General features: G+C 40.6%; 3 protein-coding genes across 10 annotated transcripts in view; all 3 read left to right on the top strand.

Moving 5' to 3' along the window:
• Nucleotides 1–885, top strand: part of LOC116611688 — a 30013-nt gene extending 29128 nt beyond the window's left edge. For all 3 annotated transcript variants that reach the window (XM_048731370.1, XM_032372155.2, XM_032372154.2), the window contains exons 13-14: nt 388–458; nt 658–885. In XM_048731370.1, coding sequence (XP_048587327.1) covers nt 388–458; nt 658–671 — 85 coding nt within the window. In that variant the 3' untranslated portion in view covers nt 672–885. The remainder of the gene's footprint in view (nt 1–387; nt 459–657) is intronic.
• A 4851-nt stretch (nt 886–5736) lies between these two features.
• On the top strand, nt 5737–15304 carry LOC116611687. Of its 2 annotated transcripts, XM_048731162.1 has the most exons (8): nt 5742–6015; nt 9207–9432; nt 9734–10314; nt 11355–12101; nt 12409–12537; nt 13385–13516; nt 14535–14708; nt 14922–15304. In XM_048731162.1, the coding sequence occupies exons 1-8, from the start codon at nt 5952–5954 to the stop codon at nt 15053–15055; spliced, it is 2187 nt and encodes a 728-aa protein (XP_048587119.1). In that variant the 5' UTR covers nt 5742–5951; the 3' UTR covers nt 15056–15304. The 2 variants fall into 2 exon arrangements, with proteins under 2 accessions (XP_048587120.1, XP_048587119.1); XM_048731163.1 differs by lacking the exon at nt 14922–15304 and having other exon boundaries at nt 5737–6015; nt 13385–13515; nt 14534–14667.
• Nucleotides 15305–15754: 450 nt separating this feature from the next.
• Nucleotides 15755–22309, top strand: part of LOC5503909 — a 31466-nt gene continuing 24911 nt past the window's right edge. For 3 of the 5 annotated variants that reach the window (XM_048731165.1, XM_048731166.1, XM_048731164.1), the window contains exons 1-7: nt 15755–16054; nt 17147–17381; nt 18045–18619; nt 20251–20982; nt 21153–21281; nt 21541–21674; nt 21834–22005. In XM_048731165.1, the coding sequence (XP_048587122.1) occupies nt 15988–16054; nt 17147–17381; nt 18045–18619; nt 20251–20982; nt 21153–21281; nt 21541–21674; nt 21834–22005 (2044 nt within the window). In that variant the 5' untranslated portion in view covers nt 15755–15987. Of the gene's footprint in view, nt 16055–17146; nt 17382–18044; nt 18620–20250; nt 20983–21152; nt 21282–21540; nt 21675–21784; nt 22006–22309 lie in introns of those variants that run through there. The other 2 variants (XM_032372147.2, XM_048731168.1) reach the window with 2 other exon arrangements.

The raw sequence follows: 22309 nt of genomic DNA, 5'->3' as shown, positions 1-22309 counted from the left end.
ACCTCACAAAAGCCTGAGATCCACCGATCCATCCCATGATCCATGTGAATTCCTCGGATCTTCTCATGGTCTTTCCTCAATCCACCCCACAAAAGCCTGAGATCCACCGCGAGCCCTAGATCTTAAAAATGCCTCAGACCTTTCCATGATCCAGCGCACGACTGAGGTAATCCGTCTGATTGCCTCGCACCTTCTTATAATCCAGTTCAAACATAGTATTATCCGTATACCGTATTCTGTGTAAATGCATGTAAATGAATCGGGTCGATTGTTTTATCTTCATTTGCATGCATTTGCATTGAATACGGCTCATGGTTAAATACGACGTTTGAACTTAGCAAAAGTCCTCTTACTGTAATCTCACCAGAATTACTTGTTCATTTTTAGGCTACTAAGCAGACCGGAGACTTGGATGCCGGAAGAGTACGCCCGTATAAAGAAATGGGACAGAGTTCTTAGTAAGTCAACCTATACCGTACTCACCCCTTACGTACTTAAAATTAAAATTCTTAAAACTCGGATTGTTTTATGATTTGTTTTATGATACAGTACTATGAAGTTCTTAGTCTCTTTGGCAGCTTTTTTTTTTATCATTTTAACAAATCAGATCTACCCCAGCAATTTTCAAAGCTAAAAATTTTTTTTTTCTATCTTCAGAAAAAGGAAGATGAAACACTGCTCGGAGGTGGACACGGTTTCCATGGTGCCCGTGCTTGATGACTTAGCATATCGCTTGGTTAGATTGTAATAGCCCAACGTTATCCCTTGTTAACGCGTTTCATACTCGAGTGTAAATCATGTACAGACATTTTCGAATTTTTTATGATTTTGTAGATAGAAATGTAAATAGCAACATCTAAAATAAAGGTCTGCAACCATGGCTGAGTCACGGGCTTTTTCTGTCTTCACTTGCATTCTAGAAAATAGTTAACCAGCGTCAGCGTCTAAGGTTGATAGCTGAAGTAAACAGTTAAGGTAAAGAGAACAGCCCAGTTTCCCCAACCTTTTCGCTAAAAAGCAAGCTCCGAGATTAGAGGCAGAGGAAGAATTTTTCTAGAAAGTTAAAGATACCTGCCCTGATTAAAGCTAAAGAAAGACGGTAAAATTGCCTATTTCGTTAGTGAAGAACAGACCTGTTTGTTTTCAGCACGTTAGAAGTAATAAGGCAGATGGTGATGATTTTCCGCTTATGAATGGTCCTACAAGCAGATCCTGATCGACTCTAAAGTCTTGAATTCAACCCCTCTGTTATCTTCTATAAACGACACTTTCACTATTTTTAGTCTTTGTAAGGATTTAAACCCGGATTCTAATTAATATAACAAATATTTCGAACAGGGAACAGGGGCATGTCCAGGGGGTGGCCAAGGGGACCCTCCCCCCTCTTTTAGCAGTCAAAGATACAGTAAATGTATGAGACATTATCTAAAATACAGGAGAAAATTCCTTTTGGGCCCCCTCCTGTTAAAAATCTACGCCGCTGGTGAATATAATAAGAGTAGTTTCAACAATTTATTGATTGTGAGCAACATGGGTTAAGAGAAGGGTCATTATTTAATGGGGGAGCTGCCATGTTTGTGGGAGGGCCTCAATTTATGATACGGGTTTAGGGGAGGGCCTTTTTTGAACAAGTATTCTGATCAATTTCCGAGCCTCCTAAAAGTCATTTCAATTTATTCTGGGAAGAGCCACAGACCTCCTACAAAATAGAATGAATGTGATGCGCCTTCTGCTTGCCCTTTCGTTATTTCGTTTGGCTGACGTTGAAAATCATTTTCCCTTTAAATGTGGCCTCTACTATTTTCATCTTTTGCAGTTTTGGTTCTATTAACTTCTATCAATAAATTTACGGATTTCTATTCATGTCATGTTCCTCCCCCCCACCCCAGTAACTTTCCGGTTTGGATAGGTTTTAGCAATAATTAGCCTTTCATGTATTTGAAAATGGCACAATTTCAGTTGGGAAAGCATGCCCCCAGACCCTCCTATACAATATTATTTACACCCCAAAAAAATAGGCTCGAAATCATCTTTTCTCCTGGCTTGGTAGTGTTTAAGGCCTGCTCCGCCGCCCCTTTATTAGCCTGAGTATCAGGCGATTTTATTTTTCAAAAGTTGGAGAGAAAAAATAAAAGTACGCCTGACACAAATACTAGAAGCAACGCCTGCCGCCCCTTTCATGTCAGTCAAAATACGTCGGCTGTCAATTTTCCAATGACTCGCGTGGTGGCACAATTAAAGCGATTTTATTTTTCAAAAGATTTTATTTTTCAAAAGTTGGAGAGAAAAAAATAAAAGTACGCCTGACACAAATACTAGACGCGACGCCTGCCGCCCCTTTCATGTCAGTCAAAATACGTCGGCTGTCAATTTTCCAATGACTCGCGTGGTGGCACAATTAAATGCCCAAATCAAATTAGAAATAATATTTATGTAAAACAAAACTACATTGGTGTTATATGCAAGGTTAATAATTTTAGTAACGACGAACCTCGGTGAGGGTAACTTTATGCTAAATGATTTGAAACGCAAAGATAGTTCACGGCTCAGGAGATTTACGATACAAGTATATGACTGGAGATCCACTTCCCTGCTAGCAGAGGCCTCTTTTCTCTGTATTTCGCTGGTCTGGAGTTCGCGAGGAAGAGACCTCTGCCATGGGTCGCAAGTTCGTTTGATCAAACCGCCGTCCACGATCGTGGACGAGATCCAGAGCGCATGCTCCATTCATTAATTACTGGCCACTATTTGAGCCCACAATGACCAGCGCATGCATATAAGCCCGCATTCGAAACGGCGTCCTCCGTAGAAATATCACGCGACGAATTATAAAAGAAGCCATTCAATGCCTTATCTTCATTCAGAATTTTCTCTCTTTTGACTAACGAGTCAATCTTCCGTTTACAGGTTTTGCATATTCTTCTGGGAATATCCAGTGAATTTTGCATATAATGTTAAAATGAAGAGACAGTAGTGTTACATTATTACTTTATTTTGTATTCTTTTTCCTTTTACATTTATTTCATTTCCTTTTGTTATTGTAATTTTATATATCCGCCTCATGCTCACGCTTTGCGGATTACAATATATAAATAAATAAATAAATAAAAATCTGATCTAAGTTTACCAAAAAGTTTTGTAACATTTTCTTCGAATCCAACTGTGCGATATTTACATTGAAGAAACTCGCCTGCCCAGATGTCTTGAAATTAATCCCACAAACAAGACAAAACCCGTCTTTGCTGCGTTTGTTGTTCAATCTTTTTATTGACGTTTTAGGTGATTGAAATTGAATAGTTGTTTTCTTTTTTCGAAGAGGAGAACTAACCGGAGTTTGATTCATGATTTTCGACTAAACCCATGCAAAGCATATTAGCATATTGACAGCTTTCGCGCGATGGTACGGGTTTTGGCACGTCGGTCGCTTATTAACGCTCACGCATGCGCAACAGAAACATTTTCGACCCATGGCAGAGGTATCTTTTCCTCGCGAACTCCAGCCCAGCGAAATACAGAGAAAAGAGGCCTCTGCTAGCAGGGAAGAGATCCACAATTACTACAGGATATTCACATCACCAATTTACTACAGGATTTTTCCTCTAAATAGACAAACCGCTGCTTGAACACAAATGCCATTATTTTATAAGCTCACTCAATCAACAACTCGCGCGACGTGGCGCAGACAACCCCAAGCATTCTTCGTGCTCTCACAGACAAATTTCTAGAATATTTGGCACCTGGTCTGTCTAAATATTTGGTAGCTACTACTAATAATGTCCGTAGTATTAAGCAGCTTCTATGACATCCAACGCCTTTGTATAACTAGTAGATCTTCGCTTTGAAAAACGATACCAATGAGAAATAAACAAACGCAATGACCGGCCTGGACAAGGCATTTGAATATCTAATCTGAGTATCACGCGGAATTTTTCCGAAGAAAATGAGGAGAGGAAAATATATATATTTTTTAAATGTTATAGAAAACGATTTCTCTGATTCTGCTAACGCAAGGTCAAAAGCACTTTTGGAGTCCGCCATTACTCTGAGAACGAGCAGTCGACGGGTTAGGGTATAATTTTATGTTCTGGGATTTTTATGTTCTGGGAAAGGGCCATTAATTTTGGTCGCCTTTTAGGTGAAGAACGCCTTTTAAGTGAGGTGGAACTAATTTGGGAGGTTCCGCCTTATAGACTCATCTAATAAAGACACTTGTCACCATTTTTGTGCTTTAGATTGGGAGAGGGTCGACATTTTTTAACAAGAAAAAAATTCAAAACTCACTAATATATTCAGACTCACGTCTCGATGAAGTTTAATTTCATGAACGAACATGTCTCTTTCATAGCATATTCATATTCATATTTCTCTGAACCGACAAATCTCTTCGTTTTGAGTAGGGCTTTATTTATTTCGATTGCTAAAATTTATACTAACATTACATTCGTGTCCCGCTCAAGAGGTGAGAGCACGCGAGAAAGTCAAACCAGACAATTTCCGGGAAAACTCGAGAATTAACGGGAATTATTAACGACTCACATCATTATACGGAATCCATAGAAATAAAGAAGATTCTGGTAATCAATAGGGGACTTTCTATAAGAGATCATGTGACCTTTCCGGGTGGCATATTCAAAACAAAATAATAAAAAAAAACTAGAAATAACTGCTCCCGTCACACCAGAGAACGACGAAAAAATTAAATATTTAAATGAAACTAAAATCTTTCTTGAAAAAAAGAATTCTGGCTATTTTCGTAAGCGGTGAATAAGTTGCTTTTTGCTGCTGTTATTTTGCCACTAAGGCTAAGTTCAAACGTCGTATTTTCCATGATCCGTATTCAATGCAAATGCATGCAAATGAATCGAGTCGATTGTTTCATCGTCATTTGCATTCATTTGCATTGAATACGGCTCATAGAAGACTGAGCGCGCGCTTGCCAGCCAAATAGTCACGTGATCTCTTAGCGCAAGTCGTGCTCCTGCCGCGTCGATTCTCGGGAAGGGCTAATATCGGTGTCGCTGTGGTACGCTGAGCAAATCTGATGGCAGAATATTGGCAGGTTTTATTCACTGTCATGCGAGCTTCAAAAACAAAATTCCCACTAAACCTATATCTAATTCTCTTATCAATTACCCCTCTCTCCAAATGTTGTTGCCTTACCCATACCCCATAGTGTGTTGAAAATTCATTTACAATTCCGCTAATCACGTCAGACTGTTGAAACAACAGTTATAGAGCACGGTCTTACAAGCAGGACTCGGCATGGTGTACAAAATAACGGAGGCGGATTATATATATAACCTTTGTGACTAGCCAATTAATTTATTTGCTTTGCTTTCTCTTAACAGCAACACAAAATTACACAATTTATAATTGATAACTGAAGGTAAAGTTTTCGAACTAAATTACACCTATTTTTAAATCTATGCGGAATCCCGGGTTTTCCATTTCTGTCATTCGACATAATAAACGTGGCTGTCATATAACCACTCTCAAATTTGAGACGATTCTCAATCGAGTTCCTAACATCATAATACATGGAGTAGATTACTAAACTCTTCTCTCGACATAATCCGGCCGCTCTTTTTCCATCAATATTTACAAGACTCATCTAATAAAGACACTTGTAGAGCACTCTTTGTTGGGAAACCATTCGGCAGCTCACCCTCCCACCACCCCCACCCCCGCCCTTTCTTTATCTTAACCATCAATATATGAATAAATAGAGGTAGATCTAACTGCCGAGTTGAAAAAGTTGACGAAGTCACAGCCGACTAAAGCTCAAGAATGTATGATATTGTGGTCTGAAGGCGAAGTGAACATTTCAATATTAGACCACTGAGGAAAATGATAAATCATCAGCACTCATATGGTAAATAAAGAAACAAAAAGCAACGGGTTATATTACGAAGACGACTCGAAAAGATCTGGAAATCTTTTGCTAAGCAATCATGGTGGTGAGCTGTGGGGTAAGAGTGCATCTAACGCTGCTATTGGCCATTCTAGTCATGCCAGGTAAGAAGGAACTGAACTATTGTTAAGGTCTTTTGGAACGCTGTTTTTACTTGAAGACATAGGGTAACAGTACGCAGAATCGGACAAACAAATGTGTTCGAAACACAAACAGTCGCGTTCTCTTTTACTTGCATTCCAGTGAGGGCCAAGTGCTACACGTCTAGTATCTTAAAGACATTCGATCTTCGATATTATTATAGGTTCCGACCTTAGCAATTTTTCAGTTTATCAAGTTTAATAATAGTCCCAGCTTTTGCTGTATCGGCACCAAATATCAAGAAATTCTAGACCATATACCAATAGAGCATTTAGAAAGTGTATTTCGAACTAAACTTACAGCAAACGGTAGAATAACTATTTATAGACAGTCGTTCAAGCAGCAATTATTCGCTGTCAACCAAGTCAGCATGCAAAGCATTCATTCATTCATATTTGCTAAATTCTAGCAATGAGAAATATTTTCAATTTTTTTTTCCGATTCTGAATATCAATCCTAAGAACCCTTGTCAATAAATTCTGCTTAACTTAAGGCCCCGTTCTATTCATGCCTCCTTCCAAATGTAGAAATAAATGCAAAGAAATGCATAAAGATGGAGCGATCGACCTCGTTTATTTGCATGGATTTTGAACGATTTAATCCACCACCCCTACATTTTAATCAAAATAACTAAGCCTTTTTAGACTTGTGCTGTGACATACACCAGTGGATTGGATTACATATATGCCATTTCTAGCAAGTGAATATCTTTAACCTAGAAAATAGAATTTTTTTACTTGGACAATACTGGAATCATTGATAGGGATGATATGCATAGCTATTTTAGAAAAAAATGCGCAAGAAAACATCAGATTCAGGCAAGGTTTTGTGATAAGATTACTTTGACGGTTAATATACAGGAAAAGTATCAAAAGTGGGTTGACACTGCTGCTTTGAATTTATAAAGGCGAATATTTTTATAGAATTTGGGCTCCCCTGTGGTTTCCCCAATGATTTTAACATAAAAAAATATCTGTTAGAATATCAGCCATAACTTAATGGAGGCTTGTTTGTCTATCAAGCAGAATTTGCTTACACTGTTGTATGCACTTAAGCTTGCGAAAAAGGCATTGTTCTCAGGCAGTGAGGCAAGCATAATTTTTAGGGTGTGTTGGTAAACACATTGACCCCTCAACCGGCTTGTACCGGCTTTGGGAAGTACTCACAACCCAAAAAATTCATAAATGCAAACTAAACACAACAAGATGAAGATACTCAGGCATCAGTCTAAGGGATAAATGGTCTTGAAGATATGCATTCAACCAAGGTGTTAGCAACTACTTTTAAGCCAAATAGCACAGGTTCTTTGACAACTTTCAAATAGAACAAGGAAAGAAAAGCAGAATCACCCCTCTCAATAAAACGCTCAAAATACCACACAAGGGAGAGAGATCAGCAAACACAGCTCAAGACACAAATAGATACCTTTATTCTGATCCTCCAGGTTCATTTCCATGGCCTCAAAACACAATGTACACTCCTTGAAGGCTTGTAAAACCACGAAGATGCCTTTACGGATTGCAAAGCATTCTGGGAGATCCAGGGAAAAATTCACGAGGGGAGGGCCAGTCTTTTCACCCCGAAGCCAAACAAATCAATCCCAGGTCATACAGACCCAGAAAAGCAGTATAAACAATTTTGGAATCAATTTGGTTTCAGAAAAGACAGCATTTAGGAGAGCTGTGGTGATTCATTAGAAAATTATTTTCTCATCCAGGCAAAGCCAAACAAACAAAAATCATCATGAATCCACCTTTGCTTGCACATATTCATAAGCAAAGCACTCAATTATGCCCCAATAGACTTCATGATGTCCTGAGACACTCTCCTAATATCCTCATAGCTGTATTTTTTATGAAAAATACAAGCAACCATCAACTTGTGCTGGCTTCAGCACAACGACGAGGTATTAAGTGGGGACCGCAAAGCACTGTTGGAAAGCTTGGATACCGCTGACTAGGTGCAGCTGTGTTTGTTAACTGTTTTGTTAACATTACATCCAAATTCGTTGTTGCGCGACCTCATTATCATTATCAAGAGACCTTGTCATTATCGCTATCGCTATCGCTATCCTTCTCCTTCTTACTATCACTAGCACTGTCACTATCACTGTCACTGTCGCTATCACTGTCACTGTCACTGTCACTATCACTATCACTATCACTGTCACTATCACTATCACTATCACTATCACTATCACTGTCACTGTCACTGTCATTGTCACTGTCACTATCACTGTCGCTATCACTGTCACTATCACTATCACTATCACTATCACTATCACTATCACTATCACTATCACTATCACTGTCACTATCACTATCACTATCACTATCACTATCACTGTCACTATCACTATCACTATCACTATCACTATCACTATCACTGTCACTATCACTGTCACTACTACTATCACTATCACTATCACTGTCACTGTCACTGTCACTGTCACTGTCGCTATCACTATCACTGTCACTGTCACTATCACTATCACTGTCACTATCACTGTCACTGTCACTATCACTATCACTGTCACTGTCACTATCACTATCACTGTCACTATCACTGTCACTGTCACTGTCACTGTCACTGTCACTGTCACTGTCACTATCACTGTCACTGTCACTGTCACTATCACTATCACTATCACTATCACTATCACTATCACTATCACTATCACTATCACTATCACTATCACTATCACTATCACTATCACTATCACTATCACTATCACTATCACTATCACTATCACTATCACTATCACTATCACTATCACTATCACTATCACTATCACTATCACTATCACTATCACTATCACTATCACTATCACTATCACTATCACTATCACTATCACTATCACTATCACTATCACTATCACTATCACTATCACTATCACTATCACTATCACTATCACTATCACTATCACTATCACTATCACTATCACTATCACTATCACTATCACTATCACTATCACTATCACTATCACTATCACTATCACTATCACTATCACTATCATTATCATTATCATTATCATTATCATTATCATTATCATTATCATTATCATTATCATTATCATTATTATTCCTAATATTGTTGGCAAAATTCAAGTTTAGAATTATCATAGAATGATCTTATTATGATCTCTCATCATCAGAAGACATAATCGTCCCATTTCGCGGCCAAAACATAAGTTTCAACGCCCTTCAGACCGCACTGAGCACTACGGTATTCTGGGAACCCGATACATGCTCTGCTTTGCTGCCAAGGGAATACCTGTGCAATGGGCGCTGTGGGGAACTGAGAACGAATATTCAGGAATCATGCTACTGCGACGACATATGCTTGGAGCTTGGTGACTGTTGCCTTGACTACCGTGACAAGTAAGTTACAATGAAATACGTCGTCTTGAACTTAGAGGGATTTTTCAGCTCTCGAATAGGGGCTTTCAAATTCCGATTTCCGTTCCTGTGAAAACGGGGTTAGAAAAAACTCTACTCTAAGCTCCAGGCGTATAAAAGAGCAAACCTCCAGCGCAACCCAATCCCCTTAAATTGGGTCATCGTATTTAAGGATGCGAGTGGCCCAATAACCTATATCTTTTACATATTTCAAGAACTTTATCTCATACAATGTACTATGCGTTATAATGTTGGAATTTCTTGTTGGATTGGATTTTTTTAGGTGCAAAGATAACTACCAATGGGACTTTTTTGTAGCTGATCCCAAGAGATCCTGCGTTGACATCAATAAAAATTCGACGTCGTACATCTTCGTCAGCGGTTGCCCCAGCAACTACCTCAACAATGGCATGATAGCCAAATGTAACGAGACGGCGAGCAATTTAGACCTGGTCAGTGGAATTCCTGTATTTGATATGCGCACAAAAGTATCATATCGAAACGTGTACTGCGCGTCTTGTAATGCTGTGAGGAATGTGAGTTATTGGCAGCTATCAATCACATGTCGGAACTCTTCTGGCGTTTCTGTCAATACTACCACAACTGAATTGATGGAATACGTGCGGCGCGCATGCGCATGGGAATACAAACCCCGCTCGGAGTTCTTGGATCAACTGTTGTCATGTAAGGCAAAGGACCCGGCATGCAATGTTGAAGGGCAAAATTTTAAGACTCTCTCGCAGCTCACAAGTGCTATCTGTGGATTATATTCTCTCCCTTATATTTCGGATCTGCGGTACAGTACAACACGACGAAACCCACACTGTACACTGTGCAGAGGAGAGGAAAGAACTGATTGTTCAGGTATGAGAGTGAAGGAATGTTTTATTTATCATTTTTTTTTAAATAAAGTAGATAATTTCCTTTGCATGAAGGCCTCGTTTAAACACAAAGGTTCCAGTATAAAAGGGAAAGCTGGGGCTCAAGTATATTTCTAAACCCAAATAAATTCCTAGACTAGTCCACCCAATATTTCTATTTATCGTACAATAATGTTGTACCATGTTTCAAAATATGAGCATTTTCATCGCAGCGCGAAAATAAATTATGCAGATGCGCTACATTATTGATAGCGCAAAACGTTCCTAAATCTCTTGACCCACATTTCTTGTTACCTGCGAAAATAATAGCATAAAATCACACAAAAGAGAAAAAATAGCGCTCAATGCAATGTACCTGGGACGACCGTATTATTAGATACTTTTCAATGGAATGCGTCGTTAACCGTAAAGGATGCAAATGTTAGGGGGGTAGGGGGGGGGGGGGTTGGGGCCTTGCACCCATGGCCCATGATGCACCACAAAGAAATATTTGGAAATATGTTTCATTCTGATATCATACTAATCGTCAAAATGGAACGATAATACCGTCAATGAATCTGTTAACTAAACCATTATAAGCAGGAAAAGAAATCAAGGCATTTCGGAAATATTTTATTCGTCAGAATTGAAGAAAAACACAAACAACGAGCGAGACAATATTACAAAAAATGGATAAAACTACACAAGATTTATTTTAAACTTATCAGAATCATAATGAGAGAGAAACTTTGCTTACTTTAATAGTAGCAGAGACTTCTTTATGTCTGTTTTGGTAGTTCTTATTGTTACCAAGGAGTTCCCTCGTGAGGGGAGGGATCTAACGCCTGCCCCCCACCCTATCTGGGTTCGGACAAGAATATCTTTATGCTTTTTCATGAGTGCAATTGACGACCGATAACTCGTACTCCCACCGATAACTCCGATACTACTTCCGACTTCCTCTTGAAGCTACGAGTTATCGGGAGTTAAAAGTGCTATTAAAAACGAGTGGTACTAATGTACTAACTAGTATGTTTGCCCTAGAAACGTGCAAGGCAAGGTGCCCGGCGCCCCCTACTAATGCTCCCCCCAACCCACCCCCCGCCCTGACGATCCTGTTCGACGTGAACGCGGGAGACAGCTACAAGATATCCATCTCCGGGGACGTGCAGAAGGAAACAACGGGTAGCTACAGCTGTAATAGCTCACAAGTGTTTGACCCGTTCACACTGCAATGCGTCAACCTGCCTCAACTGATAAAACAACACCAAGACAAACACAACCAAACCCTGCTTTCTTTGCTGGGTGAGAACTGCACTGTCGCTATTTTGAACATCTCCTATGTAACATTCAACTCTAACGGAAGTATAGTCGTGACCTACAAAGACTTGGAGCGTATTTATGAAAATGGAAGCTACATCGTGATCAATGACACGGTCTTCCTGTGCTGGCGTGACACATCAGTCACACAACAGCCGCAGACTGGAGACCAGTCCCTCTCCACTCTCCAGATCATTACGTACGTATTCACAGGGCTGTCTCTTCTGACGGAAGTCGCTCTTCTCTTGTTGTACCTCTTGCTAAAAGAGTTGAGGAACGTCCCGGGCAAGATTCTGATGAGTCTTGTCTTCTGCCTCCTCGTCTATCAAGTCTTCTTCCTCACGCTCGGTTTCAACCAAATAAGCGGTTTCTGTGTGGCCGTAGCTGTCATCGTACATTACTTCCTACTGGCTTCCTTCTCGTGGATGAGTGTCATGGCTTATGACGTCATGAAGACGTTTGCTTCTAAAGGTATGTACCTTTGGAAACAAGATCGCGGATATTGTATGTCTTATGTCAAGAGCGGAGAGGAACTAAAGAATAATTTTAATGGTCATTATATACGTATCTATTTTGCGTATAAAGTTTACAGACCGGGCTCTATGTGGGTCCGCCACTCTTTTTCCACTCATGAAAGTATATCCCCTGTTATCTGGGCTCTATTTCTAACTAACGTCTGGGCTCTATGGAGGTCCGCCCCTCTATTTCCAGTCACCTTTTTCCGGCCCCATGCCCCGCCTCCAAGTCAACAGTCTCATGGACATTTCTTACCCTCTAGCGGTGAAGCAAGTCAGCAACTCTCTCAAGACATTCATCAAGTATTGCTGCGCAGCGTTCATTCTTCCCGTCATCATTGTCTTCCTGTCAATCATCTTGGACAAGACAGATGCCGTGCACTTTGGATATGGTGAGAAGAGGGAAAGGGGGAGAAGAGAGGGAGTTAAACAAGTGAAAAGGAAAGATAAGAAAATAAGGGGGCATTCATTGTCTTCCTCTCATTCAACTTTAACAAGACAGACGCTGTGCACTTTGGATAGACAGTGCTAAATAACGTATGCGCATGCGCGTGCTCTGGCGAAAACAAGCACGATCGTAGTGTTGAATCGTCCGGGTAAAGGTACGAAAGGTGCTGTTTTGACTAATTGTACAGCATAAAAACCATACTGTACAAAAGATGACAGATTTGTGTGATAGTGAGGGAGTCATAAAGAAAATTATAGCCTTATGTTTGGTTTAGTTTTCTTAGCATTCGCCAAAATGTGACAGTTTGCCGGTAAAATGCCGCCATTTCAAAACAAAAAGGCTGGTTTAACCGCGCGGTACTGGAACTAGTCTTGCGTTTTCCAGCACTGTCCTTTGAATATATGATAAGGGAAGGTGGATGGAAAGGGGGATTGGGGTGAGAGGAAGATCGACAAGGCAAAGAAAAGGTGCTTTTGTGTCTTTTCGTTTTTTTGGCCGCTAATATTATTTTGTCTCCTGGATTTTCTTTGTCCTATACTTTTTTCCTTTTATGATCCTCGACGGTTTCTTGGACGTTCATTAATCGTATGGCAACAGCCTAGTCCGCATGCCTTCTCGTAATCTAAAACCACAACTTTTAATTGTCTGATATTGAAGTATTGTCTGATATAGAAGTACTCAGGGGATGGAAGGCATGGCTCTCCAGATTACACGGCAAAATCCCGTAAAACAGCGAATATTCAAGGTGTTTGGGCATAAATGCATGAACTTTTGTAACTTTGCCCCAACAGGCACAGGGGTGTACTGCTGGATCACGGAGCTTGTTCCTCTCATCGTCACATTCCACGTGCCTATTGCCATGGTGATAGTCTTCAACGCATGCGCACTTGCTAGGACCATGGTGGGCATACGGCGTACGGAGGTAATTTTACAAATGCACACTCTTTACTCATCATTCCCAAAAGCAGCCGAGAAGGAGGCAATACCCAGATGAAATATTGAGATAGAAGCAGTCAGTCGCAACTTAAGGCCTCTCGTGGGTATTTTTTTCTAAAATTCGTTTAAATTGAAAATTCGGTTGTCCACTTGTCATATAAGTAGGACAGACCTCATACACCTATTTCAATTAACGTTGCCGGTGCAAATGGCGAATGGAAAATGGTAGTTATACGACCAATCACGGCTTGTAGGTATAATTACTCCTAAGAGTAAAAAGCAAGTAAACTGATCCCACAAGTTATTCCCATTTTCCTGCTTTTGGTGAAATGTGAGTAGTCCCTTGGTAATTTTAGGTGGTAGCACTGCAATTTGGCAATTGCCATTTGCCATTTGCGCTGACAACGTATTTTCAAATAGGTGTATACGCAAAATGGAGTGGTTTGCAACTATACAGTTTTTTTAGATTTTGTACCAAACCCCCAAAACTGCGATTTCATTTGCACGTGTGCGTGCCTCTCCGATTATTAATATCTAATTTTTATTTCAGAATTTGTAAACTAGAAGTATCCTGGGGGACCAAGAGCGTCGCGGAGATCGGAGACACAGGAAGCACGTCTCCGCGTCGCCCTTGGTCTCCGGGGATGAACTAGAATCATTGATGAATATGTTCGATCGCACTTAACGGGCTTTAATTTGAACAATTTTTTTAAAACAATTACCCGCGAGAGGCTTTAACCTATTCAATTTCGGCTATTTTCCATAACCTATTTTTTTGGCTATGTTTAACATTGCTTAGATTCGTTTTTCCAAGGCATTTTAAACCTTTGTGTAATGCCAATAGTACTTAAGAATATGGTGTCAATTTTGCATTAATGATTTATTACTAAGGCTGGTTTTGGCCGGTAGAGATGAACAGCGTTAGATCTGGACGCTGCAATTTTTTCGTTGTAGTAAAGAAAATACTGCCACAAAAACTCAATTATTTAATGCTTTTTTATCCCTAGTCTTCTTCAATGGCGCGGCCAAATAGTCACGTGTCGTCAGCAAGTCACCACGCCCTCATGTGCCTTAAGCTGTCAACTGCCATGGGGTTTCCATGGTTACTGGGCCTCATCTCTACCTTTGTGACCTCGCCATATCTGCAGTACCCCTACGTCATTCTCAACAGTTTACAAGGTGGGTTACCTGTGTTTGCGGCATGCCTCCATAATGGTGATCGATGGACATCTCGCCAAAACACAAAGGTCTCACGTGATTGCCTTCAACCAATCATAACCCGATAAGACACACACACACAAAAGTATATATAGATAAACAGTCATAAACAGATATATTTTATCTACTTTGTCTTGTATCTTGCATCTTCTTTTTGTTTCGTTTTTCGCTTAGGTTTCTTCATCTTCCTCGCCTTCGCGACAAACAAAAGAACTCTCGGTTTACTGCGAGGGAGATTTGGAAGAAAACGATCGTCGACCAAGTCGACTTCACTGGCGCAACCATCAACACAGCAAACTGGACTCTAAACAGCTAGGGTCGCCTAATGGCCCGAACGGAATCGGAAGTGGTTGCTTATCATTTTATTTGTGTATCCGAGTTTTTATTTTAATAGTTTTGTGTCCATCAATGGACAAACACATAAAATACCAATGAACCAGAAATAAAGAGAGCTTAAGAATTTTGTTTTAAGTACCGAATCAAATAAAAATAAGAAAGTTTGTAAGTGCAATATTTTGAAAAATCTTGTTTTCAGTAATAACAATTTTATCTTTGAAGGATCGTCAAGTTTTTTAATTTTTAAAAATAATCATGTATACGCACCACCGCCTCGCTCTCGGTGTTATCCGGAGATAACGTCACGTCTCTCATTGCACTTCAATATCGTGTCGCGCGCTATAAGAGCGTTGGCTCCGCCCCCTATTTCGCATGCTTGCCCACAAGTCGGTCACAGCTAGACTTGAGTGCGGACCTTCGTAATAGCCGGAGGAAAACAGCAAAAAAGTACAGCCGTAAGCACTACGACGCATGCGTAACCGTCATATCCCTGCGCGTCTTTCACGGACAAGAAAAAAAAATCTATGATGTCCTCATGTGCGTATTTGGCATGTAAAAGGCTGCCCCCTGTGCGTGTTTTCTTCACTTAGCAAGTCTAATATTTCGTCCCGTAAACTGTAAAAGCGGATGCGGATCCATCACTGAGCTGTCTAAAATATGACCGCTGGGAGCCTGAGGTGCATCATGTCTCGCTAAAAATCATTTGCATAAACATTTGTTTTCGGGGCCGGCTTTTGTTATGATGCATTGAATTAAGTCAACCAACACGAGACTTTATGCGTCATTACACAAGTAATCGTACAAATATGTCCAGAGGTAACGATATCCTAGCAAGCGAACGCTTTCTACGACTCAACAAGCACTATAAGACTAGTGATGCCGAGTTAACTAACTAACCTATATCATGTTATATTTCGGCTGTTGCTTAATGTTCCTGATGATGGTCTTGACTTCTCGAGCAGCAATATCAGGTAAGCAAAGGTAATGTCATCAAAGGGACATTTTTACCATGGGCCATAAATGATTTTTGTGGACTATTTCAATCCCTCGTATTCTCTAATAAGAACGCAAGCCGGAGGTCCCATTCCTTTTAATTAACCTGTTTCTGAGTCCATGCAAAACACTGGGAACGCTGGTACGTTGTATCATCTTCAGTGATATAGAGTGTTTGCTTGCTTAAAGTCATGGATTTAACCTGTGTAGGATAGTGTTTATCTTTGTACAAAAAAGTCAGTCGTATGTGAAGCATTTGATCTTGTCTCGCGTATCTAGTTTGCGCTATTACAAAAACCAAAAGTTTGAATTCTTTTTCTTTTGGCATAATATACCCTAAACTTATGTAAAGTGAACTTTATTTGGGTACATCGCTCTTATAGCAGAACGTAATTGCAATTCTTTGTTTATGTTTATTTTTAAGATCATGTCTTCAAAACTTCTATTTTTTTCCGTTGGCGTCATATCGTATAATAATGCTGAAACCTTTATACATATTGCACATAACTTCATCCTGTATGCATAACTTCATTCATACTTTATGAAATTCATCATTATAATCACAATTTTGACATGTTTATTGATATTGATTACGGCCACCTGACTAAAAAGAATGAAGCTCACCGAAAATGTCTCAATAATTTGCAAAATTGGTAATACTACCACACTCGGAAGTTACGAGGTCATAAACACTAATCACTCAGCCCTTTATACACTTTTAAGTTACTCATTTCCATTTTTTTTTTCTTAAATAAGCTCATTTTTATGCAAACTTAACTGCAAATTGCTGCGCATGATTTGTTATCATACACAAACGTCAGAATATAATTTTTGTATTAATTCTACTTCCTTTGGGAGTATCATAAACAAAAGCGCAGTAGGCGAAAGCGTTCAATAAAAAAAAACACGCGATAAGGCGACTTGCAGTAAGAAATCACGTGTCTTTTTGGATGCCAAACTTTTTCGCGCGCCAGATTTTTTGCAGCAAAATAAAAACAACAACAACAAAAAAAAAATAAATAAAGATTGGGCCGTTATACTAAGGCGGGTCACTTGACTTTTTTTATCAGATGATCTGGACATCCCGTTTCGCGGCCAAAGCGTGAGTTTCGTCTACCTTCAAAATGCCCTGAACACTAGCGTATACTGGAAACCATCCAACGAGGAATGTTCAGCTGAACTTTTGGCATCGGAATACCTGTGTAATGGGAAATGCGGTGGTTTGAGGACAAACATTAAAGGGCATTGCTACTGCGATGAGAAGTGCTTGGAGCTCGGTGACTGTTGCCTTGACTACCGTGATAGGTCAGTTTGGTAAATTCCAGCTTATTTTGAAATAACATTTGAAACCCGCTAACACTAGCTTTTTAGTCACAAAATTATAATTATCTCCTTGGTGGATGTATAAATTTTTAACTCCCTCTTTAACCATCAACTTCGGACACTTTCTGATTGGACACCTTCATAATAAAGTGGCTATATTTTTTCCGGTTCTGAGAGTTCTCGTTATATAGAGGTTCCACTGTATAAGGAATACATGTTTCGGGCCGAGGATGTCCGTTCTATAGAGGTTTGACCGTATTTGTGTGTTACAGGGGCTAATAAAGGGGCAATCATCTGTATTATATAAGTGTCACGGCGTTTCCTAGGATCAGGCTGTTTTTAGACGCGCGCGCACGAACGGGCCAATCAGCTACGTTGACGTTGGTTGCGCGCCAAAGTCAAAGTCAAAGAAGTACCGAAGAAAAAAACATAGCTTTTTGTCTGAGACTGCGCGTGCAGTTGAACTCAGCCAAAACGTCAACACAAAGGTCGAATCTGATTGGCTAATCCTCGCGTCTAAAAATAGCCTGATCCTAGTAAACGCCGTGACACCTATGTAATACTAGAATTTGGGGAAGTTGATTGCCCCTACTTATGAGCCCCTGTGTTATGAGTTCCATTTGAGCGCTTTTGCTCTATTTCTAGATGCACGGATAATTACCAATGGGACTTCGTTATCAACGATCCCAAGCAATCCTGCGTCGACATCAATGACGACTTGAATAAAGAACCATACATCTTCGTTAGTGGTTGCCCTAACAATTACGTCAACACTGGTATGGTCGCCAAATGTAACGAGACGGCGAGCAATTCAGACCTGGTCAGCGGAATACCTGTATTCGATATGCGATCTAATGTCTCATATAGGAACGTGTACTGCGCATCGTGTAATGCTGCTACGAATTTAAGTTATTGGCAACTATCAATCAGATGTGATGACTCCTCTGGCATATCTGCCAATACTACCACAGCTGAATTGATGGAATACGCACGTCGCTCATGCGCATTGGCGTACAAGCCGCGCACGGAATTCTGGGATCGGCTGTTGTCATGTAAGATAAAGGACTCGGGTTGCCCACCAGTGAATGGACAAAGCCTCACGACTCCCTTTGAAATAACACGTGCTATCTGTGAACTGTACTCTCTTCCGTATGGACCCGACGATCGAAGGAACCCGCATTGCGCTTTGTGTAGGAAAGAAGAGACTTTATCATGCCCAGGTATGGACCATAGAATTATAAAGAACAATAACATCAATTTGACGTTCATATAATTCATTAAGGTACAAAATATATCTTAAAAGGGGAGAAGGCTACTCAATTAACCCCAATATTTTGGTGCGCTGAAAGCTATTTGATGTGTACATGACCTCGGGCTATAAGAATAAAATTGCCTGAGGTTTACGTGACTCACTCCAGTGATAATCTTGTAACCAGAGCCGATATCAGGACTGTGCCCAATAGCCCTTTGTGAATCTTGTATCAGGACCGTGCCCAATAGCCCTATTTGAATCTTATATCATGTGCCCAACAGACTTATGTGAATCTTATATCAGGACTGTGCCCAATAGACCTATGTGAATCTTATATCAGGACCGTGCCCAATAGACCTATGTGAATCTTATATCAGGACTGTGCCCAACAGACCTATGTGAATCTTATATCAGGACAGTGCCCAATAGACCTATTTGAATCTTATATCAGGACTGTGCCCAATAGACCTATGTGAATCTTATATCAGGACAGTGCCCAATAGACCTATTTGAATCTTATATCAGGACTGTGCCCAACAGACCTATGTGAATCTTATATCAGGACAGTGCCCAATAGACCTATTTGAATCTTATATCAGGACTGTGCCCAATAGACCTATGTGAATCTTATATCAGGAGCGTGCCCAACAGACCTATGTGAATCTTATATCAGGAGCGTGCCCAACAGACCTATGTGAATCTTATATCAGGACAGTGCCCAATAGACCTATGTGAATCTTATATCAGGACTGTGCCCAATAGACCTATGTGAATCTTGTATCAGGACTGTGCCCAACAGACCTATGTGAATCTTATATCAGGACAGTGCCCAATAGACCTATTTGAATCTTATATCAGGACTGTGCCCAATAGACCTATGTGAATCTTATATCAGGACAGTGCCCAATAGACCTATTTGAATCTTATATCAGGACTGTGCCCAACAGACCTATGTGAATCTTATATCAGGACAGTGCCCAATAGACCTATTTGAATCTTATATCAGGACTGTGCCCAACAGACCTATGTGAATCTTATATCAGGACAGTGCCCAATAGACCTATGTGAATCTTATATCAGGACTGTGCCCAATAGACCTATGTGAATCTTATATCAGGACAGTGCCCAATAGACCTATGTGAATCTTATATCAGGAGCCTGCCCAACAGACCTATGTGAATCTTATATCAGGACAGTGCCCAATAGACCTATGTGAATCTTATATCAGGAGCGTGCCCAATAGACCTATGTGAATCTTATATCAGGACTGTGCCCAATAGACTTATGTGAATCTTATATCAGGAATTTGCTCAATAGACCTATTTGAATCTTATATCAGGACCGTGCCCAATAGACTTATGTGAATCTTATATCAGGAATTTGCTCAATAGACCTATTTGAATCTTATATCAGGACCGTGCCCAATAGACTTATGTGAATCTAATATCAGGAATTTGCTCAATAGACCTATTTGAATCTTTTATCAGGACCGTGCCCAATAGACTTATGTGAATGTTATATCAGAAATTTGCCCAATAGACCTATGTGAATCTTATATCAGGACCGTGATATCCCAAATGCGAATCTCATTTCTCCTAGTACCAGCCCGTCCTCCTCCCCCTATTCCTCCGCCGCATCCCCCCGCCCTGACGATCCTGTTCGACGTGAACACGGGAGACAGCTACAAGATATCCATCTCCGGGGACGTGCAGAAGGAAACGACGGGTAGCTACAGCTGTAACAGCTCACAAGTGTTTGACCCGTTCACACTGCAATGCGTCAACCTGCCTCAACCGATAAAACAACACCAAGACAAACACAACCAAACCCTGCTATCTTTGCTGGGTGAGAACTGCACTGTCGCTATGTTGAACACCTCCTATGTAACATTCAACTCTAATGGAAGTATAGTCGTTACCTACAAAGACTTGGAGCGTACTTATGAAAATGGAAGCTACATCGTGATCAATGACACGGTCTACCTGTGCTGGCGTGACACATCAGTCACACAACAGTCGCAGACTGGAGAGAAGTCCCTCTCCACCCTTCAGATCCTTACTTACGTATTCACAGGGCTGTCTCTTCTGGCAGAAGTCGCTCTTCTTTTGTTGTACCTCTGGCTGAAAGAGCTGAGAAACGTCCCAGGCAAGATTCTGATGAGTCTTGTCTTCTGCCTCCTCGTCAATCAAGTCTTTTTCCTCATGCTTGGTCTCAACCAAATCAGCGGTTTCTGTGTGGCCGTAGCTGTCATCGTACATTACTTTCTATTGGCTGCCTTCGCGTGGATGAGTGTCATGGCTTATGATGTCATGAAGACGTTTGCTTCTAAAGGTATGTAGCCTTCGAGACAAGCTACATACAGGAGAACATGATCAAATATAGTAATCCAAATGTTATACTATATCATTCACTGACCCACTGACGGCCTTTATTGTTGAACATTTTCTATCTTATGACCATGGCCATGTATTAGTTATGTCTTTATTCGATCTTATTTTTAGCGGTTTTACAAGCAAGCAACTCTCGCAAGACATTCATCAAGTATTGCTGCGCAGCGTTCACTTTCCCCGCCATCGTCGTCTTCCTGTCAATCGTCTTGGACAAGACAGACGCCGTGCACTTTGGATATGGTGAGAAGTGGGAAGAGGGAAGGGAAATTATCAAGGCAGAGGAAAAATTGGGAATCATTGTCTTCCTGTCAATCAACTTTGACAAAGGCGGGGAAAGGGAAGAGAAGGAGGGGGCGAAGTAATATGGGGATTTTAGAAAATGTTCGTTACATGGAGGGTATTAGCATAATCGAGATCCGTTACATCAAGGTTTTAATGAAGGCTTCGGCACAATGCCTGAGCAACGCCGATTAGAATAATCACTTTATAACTCCAACAGGCACAGGGGTGTACTGCTGGATCACGGAGCTTGTTCCTCTCATCGTCACATTCCACGTGCCTATTGCCATGGTGATAGTCTTCAACGCATGCGCACTTGTCAGTACCATGGTGGGCATACGGCGCACGGAGAAGGTAACTACGTCATTGTGTTTACAGAAGTCGTTTATTTTCATCGATTTTTGCACTCACATTTTTTTCTCTGGAGTATTTTGAACATTGGAAATAATATCTTATTTCCTTAGACAGCTGAATATTTTGTGGAGTTGAATTTGCTGTTTTACTCGCCCTCAGTCTTCTAATATGGCGCGGCCAAACAGCCAAGCCTCGACAACAAGCCGCCACGCCTTCCTGTGCCTTAAGCTATCGACTGTCATGGGGTTTCCATGGTTACTGGGCCTCATCTCTACCTTTGTGACCTCGCCATATCTGCAGTACCCCTACGTCATACTCAACAGTTTACAAGGTAGGTTAGCTGTGATATTATTTATATTTGTCGCGGAAAAGTTAATAAATAAATGGCTGGCTAAGGGTCATCTGTGGCTATATGTTATGCATCTGTTTCCAAATGATGCAATTTTAGCGCGAAAGCGAGGCTCTGGTAGGTTGGAATATTTGTACAATTAGACTGTAAGAAACTCCAATTCAAAGCCTCGCTTTCGCGCTCAAAATGCACCATCAAAAAAACGGCCCATCAGGGGCTTTTTAGTAAGCCGCTGACACATTACATATTGTCTGAAAGAGGGTTACACTTGGAACTAATTAAAATC

The sequence above is a fragment of the Nematostella vectensis genome, chromosome 8 (genome assembly GCF_932526225.1).
Source record: "Nematostella vectensis chromosome 8, jaNemVect1.1, whole genome shotgun sequence".
In the NCBI taxonomy this organism is placed as follows: domain Eukaryota; kingdom Metazoa; phylum Cnidaria; class Anthozoa; order Actiniaria; family Edwardsiidae; genus Nematostella; species Nematostella vectensis.
This window is presented reverse-complemented; position numbering and strand designations above follow the sequence as displayed.